General features: G+C 37.9%; 1 protein-coding gene across 1 annotated transcript in view; it reads right to left on the bottom strand.

The window, feature by feature from the left end:
* The window catches only part of LOC124776461, a 93,761-nt gene that overhangs the window by 22,799 nt on the left and 57,911 nt on the right, over window positions 1–13,051 (bottom strand). Inside the window, exon 4 of the mRNA XM_047251470.1 lies at window positions 11,620–11,751. Coding sequence (XP_047107426.1) covers window positions 11,620–11,751 — 132 coding nt within the window. The remainder of the gene's footprint in view (window positions 1–11,619; window positions 11,752–13,051) is intronic.

Raw genomic sequence — 13,051 nt, 5'->3', positions numbered from 1 at the left:
AACAATTAGTCAGATTGTAGTGTGGTCTGTGTACGGTATCTGCGCTGTGGTATATTTTCCCCCCTTAGCATTCATCACCAAGTGGTGGCAATAGTGGTTACCTCTTCATTCCCTGCTGTCACTGCTGGCATGCATCACGAAAAGCTCATCATACCAATATACTGAATTGCTTGCAAATTCTTGTTTCAAGATTAGATGGAGTGGTTATGGACTCCACTCTACAATTTCTGTTGGTTCATATGGCCAAGTGTCCACGTCATCTCACTGCCGTGTTGATAGCCGATGTGCATACTACCTTTTATGTATTGTTCCAACTACTGGGTGGTTATAATTAAACTTTCCCTATTTAACACATTATAATACAGAAACTAATTACCATATGAGGACCAAACTCAGTAGCATTAATGTCAAGGGCATGGGGGAAGAGAAATAATGCAGAATTAGTTCAATTGAAACACTTTTCATGTGCTGCTACAGTATATCATACCATTACATACCGGTACCATTACTGCTACAAAAGGAGCTCAATATGGCGCCCATCAGTGTCCAGAAGAGTCTGAAAGTACAGGACTGCATTCTGCACAGCATAATGAAGCATGTCCATAGGTAAGCTGGCTATCTCTCTTCATATGCTGGGCTTCATAATTCTTTTTATGAATTTGTTTCCTAAATCACTGAATCGAGTAAGAAATGTCAAAGCGCTGCCAAGTCACTTTGTTTGGGGGCACCCATAAGCATTTTTGGAACCCAATGGGAACACAATTTGTGAAAATTTAAGCGATTTGTGACAGTCTCATACAAAACAGTTTTAGAATTTCAGGGAACTCCTCACAAAGCATTCTTATTGTGAACCATCCGTTTTCCCGAATTTTCATTCGCTTGCTCAGCCAAACCATCTTTTACAACAGAAGGCCATCCACTCCGTGTTTTGTCATTAGCACTGGTTCATCCATCATTGAACTGTCTCACCCACTTTCTCACAATTCCATCAGTTTCTACATTTTCGTCATACGTCTCCACAAGCTGATGATGAATTTCAGCTGGCAGTTCAAAAACTGTATTACTGAACGCACTTCATAGACAGCGGGCTCAGGGATTGTCTTTAACATTCTGAATGATCACTAACAAATGTAAACTCAACACAGTCCAGCGGTAAAGGCGACACTGGAAACACAAATGAACCTGAGAAACAAGTGTGAATGTGCAGAACTGCAACATTAGTGCCACAGTGCTGATATTACGAAACAGTACTTACTTACTTTCTGGACATGCCTCATAATGCAGCACAAGAACAGGAGACAAAGAATGAAGTGGAAAGATGCAATTCTTTGTACGTGATACAGATAAAAACTTGAACCAAGAGAAATATATTACTGAGCCACTCAAACAACTATTGCTAATTATGCGAAAACAAATCAACATCTTTTAATGTACAGACAAGAAATCGACCTTCCATGGATGTCTAGCACTAGCGTTTGCAAGGGTCGCTAGTCCCTGCTGACAGGCTGAAATTCCAGGCCACCAGACTCATTTCGTTACGCTGCCAGCAACACACACGGACAGAGTGACCTTTTTTTTTTTTTTTTTTTTTTAAAAAAATCACTGCTGCGTTCCTCTCGACCGCACTTCAATGTATTCTTATGCAGTAATGAGTAAATGGCATTGTGCAACATGCAGAGAGCAACAAAGTGACACTTATAGAATTTGTTATGCTGCTGACCGGAGACATTGGGAAGGAATGTTAGTTTTGAAGCACATGGAATGTGAGACTCTCGCAAGGGACATTGGTGATGGAAGCTGAGTGAAAAACTGTTAAAAAGAGGAGAAAGGAGAGGAAAGAAACTCATGGTAAAATAGGGGGAATGATGAGCAGAATTCATGCACTCAATCAACTACAGTGGTGATTGTGTGGTTCTACATGAAGAATGGAAGGGGAAACAAAGTTTTTATACAAATGAGAAATAAATTTTAGGACATTCTTCAATAAGTCAACATTAGAGCTGGACAAAGGACCCAGTCAGTAGCTGCCACAGCTAAGCAATGTAATGCAGTACTCTACTTCCGACCTAGTTCAGGGAATCTTCGAGAACTGGGCATTCTTATTAATTTGTGTAATTAACTGTTTATGGAGTTATAAAGTTGAAATATTTTGCATAATTCCAGCACACCCCCAATATAAATGTCAATTTAATTTTAAATGCAGGCCTAGTGCCCATGGCAAGAGGTGATACCTGACAATGGAGACATTATGGCAAACACAGAGCAATCTCCATATCAATATTATTCCCTTTAGATAAGCTGGAAGCATTACAATCTTTAACATATTTTGCTTAGTTCTGTTTATTAGTGTCTTATGGTATAGATTTACACACTCACATACAACTTTAAAAAAAAAAGAAAAAAAAGAAAAAAAATACTGACTCCTTAAAAAGAAGCAGTAAGAACAGAATGTCACATTCACCAACTATCATCTTTTTACCACTCCTTCACAATATGTTTATTCACTAATAAACTTCATCATAAATAATTCAACACAATTTGAGAAAAACAGTGATGCCAACAGGTATAATACTAGAAGAAAAAATGATTTGTTTTAATCATTACTAAAGCTGTCAAAAAGAAGAAGAGTTCAAAGCCACAAACTTCTCAAAAATTTTCTCAAAACTTGTAGCACACGTACCTAAAATAAAGTGTACTATTATTTACATAAGTAGTATTAGCCACATTTTTTTTAAATTTTCCCAAAATTGTTAGCACATGTAGCTTAAACAAATTTACTACTATTTACATGAGTAGCATTAAACACTAATATGTTCATTTTTATTAAATTGAAGCCCGCGTTGTATTTAGCAACCTAAAAATAGCCAGCATGTAGCCATATTCACAAACAAATCACTTAGATGTAGTCCTTAAAGTGATTTGTTCCATATCATTTTAACAAAACCTGCAAATGATCCACAGAAAAAGCAACGTGTTATAATAGGGAGCTCCTCTCAGAGCCCTTGACAAGACAACAAAGGATATATGAACATTATATTTGTGTTATACACTGTAGTTGTGTCAATCACAGTTTGTCTAAAAGTAACTTGTCTTATGAGAAAACTAATAGCATTAAGGAGTAAAGATACTTGGGAAATGAATAGAAGCATTCCATGTCCCTGAACGGACTTCAAGATGTACAGTTATTACCGTATTTACTCGAATCTAAGCCGCACTGGAATCTAAGCCGCACCTGAAAAATGAGACTCGAAATCAAGGAAAAAAAATTCCTGAATCTAAGCCGCACCTGAAATTTGAGACTCGAAATTCAAGGGGAGAGAAAAGTTTTAGGCCGCACCTTCAAATCGAAACAAAGTTGGTCCATTGTAATATGAGACACAATTTAGGTCGAATGAAAGATGATACAGCTACAATAGTTTGGTTCGAGTCGTAAGCTTAGCAGTTAAGCTTTACCAGGTAGCCATTGCTATGCGTCAGATGCTCCGTCCGTATTTATACGGGTACCCTTCCTTTTTCACGTGCTTCGTCTGGTTTGAATCGATTGCTTATTTTGCTTTCATCTGATAAGTGCCGTTTTCTTTGTTATAGGTGTTTACGTCACTCTAAGCTGAAAATGCATTACTGTACTGCGTCATGCATTGTTTGTCGCATTCTGATAGTGCATGTTTACGGCCTGTCGCCGCCCGCGGCATGGCTTGCTTTTGTGCACGCTACCGCCGCTTACAATTAAAAAAAAAAAGAGAGGAATTGTCTCATTAGCGAAACACTGGCAAGTGACTGCTACTTGTTGTTACTTACACTGCTGCTTTCTTTGATAATGATCAACAAGAACCAAATAATAGACTGCGTATGATAGAACATGTTCTGAACGAGAGTTAGGCGAAAATTTTTCTCCATTTGAAAATCTTTGCGGCCGCTTCTTTAGTACATCAAATTCTGCACATAAATAAGTCATTTTAGATTTAAAAATCTAATCAGTTACCGTGCTTCATTTCTGACTGTATCACTAATAGGCATAAGAATAATATGAATATAAACATGACACGATACGTATATTCTTCCGCATTTGCTGTTGTCTCACTCTAGTTTCGTAGTTTATTAGGCAGACAGGATTTAAATGAGATAGCAGCAAACACGAAAGAATACATGGCAAAATGTTTATATTCGTATTATTCTTATGGTGAAGAGAATACTGCATGTGATTCACATTTCATCAGGTTCCTATTAGAAACAGTCTTGCCAGTCGGATTTTCGTAGTACATCGAAATTCTGCTACTTTCGAAGATGAACAATACGGAATTTGTATTTACTTCATTGGATAATGTATGAAAATGCAGTGGTCGAAACTGGGGGCGGAAAAAAAAGCTCGTCTTCCACCTTTTTTTTTTTAATTTTGTTTACTGACGCAGAGGTTTTGGCGCCAGTATTTATCTCTGTGCCTACAAAGCATACCTGTGTAGCGCTACATATATTCGACGGCAGAAGTTAGTTGTGGCGGCACCTACCAACATTTTTCAGAACTTCCGCTTGCTTTGCACTCGATTCTAAGCCGCAGGCGGTTTTTTGGATTACAAAAACCGGAAAAAAGTGCGGCTTAGATTCGAGTAAATACGGTATATACATTACACAATTTTCATATTACCTGCTTTAGCTGCACATCCAAAAAGATAATAGGGAGTGGAAGAAGGCAAGACCTGGTCTTCTGGTTATGAATGTGAGATACTTCTGTATGCAAATATACCAAACTGAAGTGTTTTATTTGTTTATCTGAGTGATGACTCAATTTTAGCTTATCATCAACTTGAATGCCAAGGGTTTTTGCAGTGTTTCATTTACTTGACAACTCTTAATGTCTGTTTCTGATACCAACAATTTGCTCTTACCTGTTTGAACAGGATTATGTGCATCTTTCCGAGATTAAGACTATAGATGCTCACCATGATCCATTTGAATGAATATTTAACAACCACTGGGCCACATCTGGTGTGGCTGTGTTTGGGCCCTTAATTAATACGGTTGTATCATCAACAAACATAATAGTATTAAATTAAGAATAAAAGCAAACTCAGTACTGAAATATATGGTACTCCATGTTTCATGTTCCCCTTTTCCGAGATTATTTCTCTTCATGTAGATCAGTTTATGATTTATTCTCTGCCAGCAGCAACTTGCATAACATATTAGTATGAGAGGAACTCAGAGTTTTAATTATTGGTTCAAAAAGAAAAAGTTACATTATTAATCTTAGTTAGTTTGCACATACATACCTACAGTCCTGGACACACAGAAATTCCTGACCTCAGTACAGCAGCATGCTGCTGTACGAGTCACAACAAAATACCCAACCCATTGTAGAACCATGCACTAATTTGTTTTCTGTATTTGAAGTGGAATAATGGTGCAACGGAAATAGCTGAGTTGGAGGAAGCATATAGCCACAATATACCTTCATATAATGCGTTGAATTGGTGGTGAAGATACTTCCAGTAAGGTCAAACAAATCTGAATGGCAAACAAGCAAGTGGCAGACCCGTGAAGAACCGGTAACCACTAAAGAAGTGAAAATGGTGGTGCTTGAAGATTAGCATATCACAATTATAGTGGTAGAGGGAAAAAATGAAAGTCAATTTTAGATCAGTTTTCTACATCCTGAACATGACAAATGTCGCAGCACAATATGTTCTGTGACTCTATATACCTGCTCAAAAATTCAGCTGAACCATGACAACAGTGGAAATGTTGCAGCTGTGTCAAGCTAATTGAGGCAACTTTTTTAGTCACCTAATAATCATGGATGAGTGCTGAGTGTATCACTGTTATGCCGAGGCAAAGGAGCAAGCAAGGAGTGTCAAAACATGGATTCACCACTGCCGCAAAAAAGGTGAAGATCTGGCTATCATCTGGCAAGGTAAAGCTGAGTGTTTTTGGACAGTCAGCATGGATTCCGAAACCATCAGTCGAAGGCAACTTGCACCTTTCTCACATGATATATTGCCTTCAATGACCAACATAGCAGAATACTGTCAAATGATACTTCACAAAACCCAAAGAAATTCTGGTCGTATGTAAAGGCTGCTAGTGGCACCAAAGTTAGTGTCCAGTTTCTAATGAGCAAGACAGAAACTGAAATAGAGGACAGCAAAGAAAAAGTTGACATTCTTAACTCCATTTCAAATGTACCTTTACAAAGGAAAACCCAGGAGAATCGTCCCAATTTCATTCTCATACCACTGAAAAGTTGAATGAAATAAGTATTAGTGTCTGCAGTGCTGAGAAACAGCTGCAATCGTTAAAACAACAAAGCTTCAGAGCCAGATGGAATCCATATCAGACTCTATGCTGAATTTGCGGCTGAGTGGCCTCTCTGGTAACTGTAATCTACTGTATATCCCATGACCGAAAACTATGTCCAGTTCTTAGAAAGACATGCAGGTCACACCTCTCTACAAGAAGGATAGTACGGGCAATCCACAAAACTACCGTCCAATATCCTTGACATCGATTTGTTGCAGAATTTTAGAACATATTCTGAGTTCAAACATAATGAAGTATCTTGAACGGAATGACCTCCTCAATGCCAACCCGCATGGATTCCGAAAACATCGATGATGAGAAAATCAATTTACAATTTTCTCACATGACATACTGAAAGCTTTGATCAAGGCAGTCAGGTAGATGCAGTATTTATTGATTTCCAAAAAGCATTTGACTCAGTGCCACACCTACACTTATTGTCAAAAGTTTGATTATATGAGGTATCAAGTGAAATTTGTGACCGGATTGAGGGCTTTTTGGTATGGAGGATACAGCATGTTATCTTGGATGGAGAGTCAGCATCAGATGTAGAAGTAACTTCCAGTGTGCTGTTCATGTTGTACATTAATGACCTTAACAGTAATCACAGACTTTCTGCAGATGATGCAGTTATTTGTAACCAAGCACTGTCTGAAAGAAGCTGCGTAAATATTAAGTCAGATCTTGATAAGATTTCCATGTGGTGCAGAGATTGGCAACTTGCTTTAAATGTTCAAAAATGTAACATTGTGCACTTCAAAAAACAAAAAAAAACATATCTTATGACTATAATATCAATGAGCCACTGTTTGGAATCGGCCAACTCGTTCAAATACCTGGGCGTAAGACTTTGTGGGTATATGGAAAGGAATGATCACACAGGCTTACTCATGGGTAAAGCAGGTGGTAAGACTTCAGTTTCTTGATAAAATACTGGACAAGCGCAATCACTCTATAAAGAAGATTGCTCAAATGTGTGAGACCTGTACCAAACAGGACTAACAGGGGATACTGAAGATATACAGAAAAGGGTAGCACAAATGTTCACAAGTTTGTTTGATCCATACTGAAGGAATTGAACTGGCTGACTCTTGAAGATACATGTAAAGTACCCATAGAAAGCCAATTAACATAGTTTCAAGAACTAGATTTAACTGATGGGTCCAGGAATTTACTAATATCCCCTACGTATTATCTCCTGCATAGGTATGGTGAGGATATGATTAGAATAATTACAGCACACACGGAGAGATTCAATCAATCATTCTTCCCACCTTCCATGCATGAATGGAACGGGAAAAAACCCAAATAACTGGTACAATAGGCTGTATCCTTTGCCACGCGCTTCACAGTGGTTTGCAAAGTATAGATGTAGAATTAGATGTGTAGTGTTAATGAGTTATGTTTGTAAAGGGGAAAATAGTATGCTACTGAAATCACCAGAGGAAGTCACAGGATAATGTCAAGACAAAGGGTTGCTAAAAGGTGTTCAAAGGGATGCTTTTGTTCAATGACCCACACTAGCTACGATGTGGGCAGCCTCTGGTGACCTGCAGGACTGATTCACATACTTACTTAAGCTCACGTGCCACCTCGTTACAAGATGACAGCAGCACTCTTGGCACATGAAGTCAAAACTATACTGTCAGTGACATTACATACAAGGGTATGCCGAAAATTAATGCCTCCGAATTTTTACATTCTGTTCTCAATTTCAGTTGAGGTATTACTTGTCATGCTTATTTCTCAGTTGATTTTCCCACTTCACTGACAGAAGTTGCAACCTTCTGCCACTAGAGGGCTCCAAATTGTAGTGTGTCACTTGGGGGTGCGTAGTGTAACTACATTGGTGCACAAGAAACAGCATGATGCAGTCTAGTTTCTAACTGCATACAACTTGGCTCCCATTAAAATCCATAAGGACCACCCTCTACTTCAGCATGAAATGTCAGACGACACATGAGCGCTGTGATATGTGCAACAATTCGATGCCTTGGATTCACTGCCACTGATTGCCTTCTTTGCAGTTCCAACTTGGCCCCATGCAATTCTTATCTTTTTCCAAAATGTATAGAACTCCTTCAAGGACTTCACTTTGATTCTGTAATGTCTGTCTCCTTCCCACATGACTTTGTCATTTCTATTTCCCCCATAGGTGTCTGCGAAGCCTCTTATGATTCAATATGTAGAAATACGATATCTATTCAAAACATTCTGGAACGTTGCCCACAAAACTTTTCTATGCTTACCTTTTGCACATTGTGCATAGTCTCCTTCAAAATACTCACCTCCACAATTGACACACTGTTCCAATCCCATTTTCACTTCTGGAAGCAGTCTTGGTATGCCTCTTGCTGGATCAGGCAAAGTGCCATCTGCGAATTTTCTTCTATCCTGTCTGCCGTTGCAAATACTTGTCCTTTTAATGCAATTTTCAACTTTGGAAATGAAAAAGAGTCCACAGGGCCCAGGTCTCTCAGTTGCGTGACCCAAAAGCTCTTCACAGAATGCGAGGTGAAGGTCTTTCTGGTCTTGACTCATGAACCGTAGCAGGAACTCGGCAGCAACACAATGGATTCTAAGATGCTATGTCAGAATTTCAAGACACAATCCAACTGCAATGTTACAGTCTTCCGCAATCTCATGGATAGTCAGTCTCTGATTGGCATGCACAATTTCATTGATGTTCCCAACACGAGCTTCGGCAGTAGATGTCAAAGGGCATCCTGAATGGGGGTCATCTTTAACTTTCACCCAGCCATTTTTAAACCGTTTAAACCATTTGTAACACTGAGTGTGGTTCAAGCACTCGGTACCGTAGGCTTTGTGAATCACTTTGTGTGTCTCTGTAAAGTTTTCCTTGAGTTTCATGGAAAACTTAATGCAGACGCATTGTTCCTCTAACTCTCCCATCTCTAAATTCACAAACTGTGTGACACAATGTCAACACAGCACTGAATAATAACTACTGGACATACAACTATGGAAGTTACACATTAAACACAGGCATGTGCTGACATTCATGTTAAAAAAGTTACAAGTGAACCACGTGCAACCACATGACAATCGGTGACCCTGGCGTCTGCCTTTTACAGCGTCACATTTTCTACATTTATGCTGAACAGTTGTCAAGCCTGTTTCATCAACACTAAAGATTTTCATAGGATTGTGTTTTGCTTTCTACATTTGCGGTTTAAGAATCGAAAAAAATTTCTCCACGTTCTCGTTTGAGAATCCCTGCATTATAGCTATAGACAACAACTGCATTTCGCTCCAAAACAGCATTGGCACGAAATTATGAATGTTCCAGAAGTTTTTGAATATACCTCGTATGTGTCTAATTGCTTTATATTATACCTAATCCCACCAACAGTTTCCTGGGCATCCGTGGCGGCAACATATTGATTGCCAACAGCTGAGGTACTGTTTAACATCATATATTCTAAGGAATACATTTTGTTTCCAAAATTTTCGTTTCCATTTTTCAAATTTCATTTTCTCAATATTCTCAAACTGGGGAGGCAATCAGTGCAGTAGGCACATAACAAAACTTTAAACCTTTATTCTGTTCTATATTACTTATACACAACATTATATTCAACAAACAGATGACTAATAAATTTGTCCACTGAACAGCTACATTCAGACTCACACAAAATAACAAATATATGAAAAACTATCAAACATGATCCCTAAGTATCTTGAGTTAAAGATATGCAGCAGAAGTTTACTTGTATCTATTGCTTTCTGCAAATCACTTTTATCCTAATCGCTAAATAGCTAAAATGGTCACCTGGCACCAGTTGAACATTGTCTGTCTAATGTCTTCTAGAGGCAACAAAAGTTAGAAATTGTGTATGTGTCTTGAGGCACTGTAATTCACAGCACGTGAATTACTCACACAATGTTCGTCAAGTATTTGAGGAAGAGAGTACTTAGCAAGTTCTGGTAAACTTTATGCATAATTGCAAACATTTTCAAAATTTTTCCTTTTTTGACATACCCACAAAACAATGAAATGAAAAGAGTTTCTTGTTTACTACATTTTGCTGTTCATCCAATAAAACTTCAGCATCAGGCATGATGTTTTACTTTATTACTTTTGCAATGCATTTTGCCTCTAGTATCCACATATACCACTGAATGTACCTGCAAAATTATATCAGTGTACGGCTCATAGTAAATCATAAACATCGAGATGTGTGAAAGTATTAGAGAAGGAAAGTTGCTACTCACCACACACACGTGTCTCAGACCAGTCAGACAGCAGACGTGTGTGCAAGTTGCATTTGCTCGATTCTGTGTGTGCCTTGTGTGTGTGTGTGTGTGTGTGTGTGTGTGTCGCTCTTTTGCAAATCTTTTTGTTGTGCCTATCACGACTCAGCATCTCCGCTATATGGTGAGTAGTAACTTTCCTTCTCTAATGTTGTTACATTCCATCCTGGATTTTCCAGTGTTTGAGATGTGTGAAAGCTTTCACAAGCTTAACATCAAATGTTTAACATGTTAATTCATTTCTACAGTAATCTGATGTCTGAAGCTGTTTTATACATGGGAGTTCGATTATGTAAAGAATTGGTGTGGGAGTTATTGGTTTCACACAAATAATAATAATAATAATAATAATAATAATGAGGCACTTAAAGTAGTAAAGGAGTTTTGCTATTTGGGGAGCAAAATAACTGATGATGGTCGAAGTAGAGAGGATATAAAATGAAGGCTGGCAATGGCAAGGAAAGCGTTTCTGAAGAAGAGAAATTTGTTAACATCGAGTATAGATTTAAGTGTCAGGAAGTCATTTCTGAAAGTATTCGTATGGAGTGTAGCCATGTATGGAAGTGAAACATGGACGATAAATAGTTTGGACAAGAAGAGAATAGAAGCTTTCGAAATGTGGTGCTACAGAAGAATGCTGAAGATTAGATGGGTAGATCACATAACTAATGAGGAAGTATTGAATAGGATTGGGGAGAAGAGAAGTTCGTGGCACAACTTGACCAGAAGAAGGGATCGGTTGGTAGGACATGTTCTGAGGCATGAAGGGATCACCAATTTAGTATTGGAGGGCAGCGTGGAGGGTAAAAATCGTAGAGGGAGACCAAGAGATGAATACACTAAGCAGATTCAGAAGGATGTAGGTTGCAGTAGGTACTGGGAGATGAAAAAGCTTGCACAGGATAGAGTAGCATGGAGAGCTGCATCAAACCAGTCTCAGGACTGAAGACCACAACAACAACAACAACAACAATAATAATAATAAAATTTCACAAAATGCCTAAATATAATCAAATACCTTAAAGATGGAGTGTCTAATATAAAACTTACATGTAAAGTCTGAAGCCAAATTAAAAGGCTAGACCACTCTCTTCTTGTTGCTGTTTCATGTATGCTTGGGAGTAGAAACATCTCAATGTAAAGTTTCCCACTTATGAGATGTTCATTAACTAGAGCAACAACCTGAAAAGTAATGAAAATGATTAAAGATATTAACACTTATAGTAGTGTACATTTACCTATCTTTTGTCAATAGAAGATTTTACCCAACTTTTAGTTTACCAAAATCTAAACTTTATTCACTAAATCTACATATAATTGCACTTGATTTTTATCACATTTAGGCACAAACAAAAGGATACTTTTAACCCACAATTATAAATGGGTTGTAAGCATGCTTCCGTGTAATGTACTAATTGTTGGTTTACAGTATGGTTTTCTGGGAAGTAAAGATAAAAGTATAATAAAAGTGAAAGAATAGTTCAAAGAATTATATATTTTTCACAATGCTTACCATTTCCAATGTTGCCCACAAGATAGTGTTTAGAATTAATACAGTAAAGTGAAATGTTCATGGTGTAGGATAAAGAATTTTTTTAAAAACTACTCCTCATACTTGTACATTAAATTCACATTGAAACTTATGGCAACACTGAGGAAATTTGATGGCTCAGAAAGTTTAACAATGGTTCTCAAACAAAAAGACAAGCTTACCAAATGCCAAAAATATGACAACTGGACCAAAGCTCGCTATTTATACAACTATCAACAGCTGAGCCAAAGAGGAACAAAGGAAGTTCCCAACAAACACTTATGTCATCCATCCCAGAACTATGTGGTATCCATATAAAATAGGACAAAACCAAATATGTGGTGCCAGGAGTAGGACCCAGAGCCATGGAGTTCCCAGTGGTTTGCAGATGTGGATGTACATGTAGACACAGATAAAATAATGGAAACACAGTCTTTCAAGTAGGATGGCATAGAGCAAGATATGCAACTGCTTACCATCTAGATAACATGTAAGTATCATGGCAACTTGTTTGGAAAGGCAGCATACCATCAGTCATTCTTCACTTATGAGCATTTCACGCAGTTCTCACCAAATTTATGGCTGGCATCGGTTACAACAGTGTTGGCTTTTTCTGGATTACACTTATAAATCTTATTTGGATTTCTACTGTGCACACTCTTGATAACCATGGCTACAGCTACAGACACTATCTAGGTATCACTTGTTATTTCTTTCTTCGATAATACTGTATATGCAGTGCAATGAAAGAACTGATTAAGGCAGCTCATTGTTTTGTACAGACTTAGCTTCTTCAGCTATAAATAACTGTTAGTTTATACAGTTCAGAACCCAAAAATACATAAATAAATAAAAACTTTTGTGTGCACAAAACAGACATTTTGAGAGCAAAGAGGATGCTGACTGTGAATATATGGTTATAATAAAGTTGGCATGCAGTGAACATACGAT

This window comes from Schistocerca piceifrons, chromosome 2 (genome assembly GCF_021461385.2).
Source record: "Schistocerca piceifrons isolate TAMUIC-IGC-003096 chromosome 2, iqSchPice1.1, whole genome shotgun sequence".
NCBI lineage: Eukaryota > Metazoa > Arthropoda > Insecta > Orthoptera > Acrididae > Schistocerca > Schistocerca piceifrons.
The sequence above is the reverse complement of the archived record's forward strand: the minus strand, read 5'-3'. Positions and strand labels throughout refer to the sequence as shown.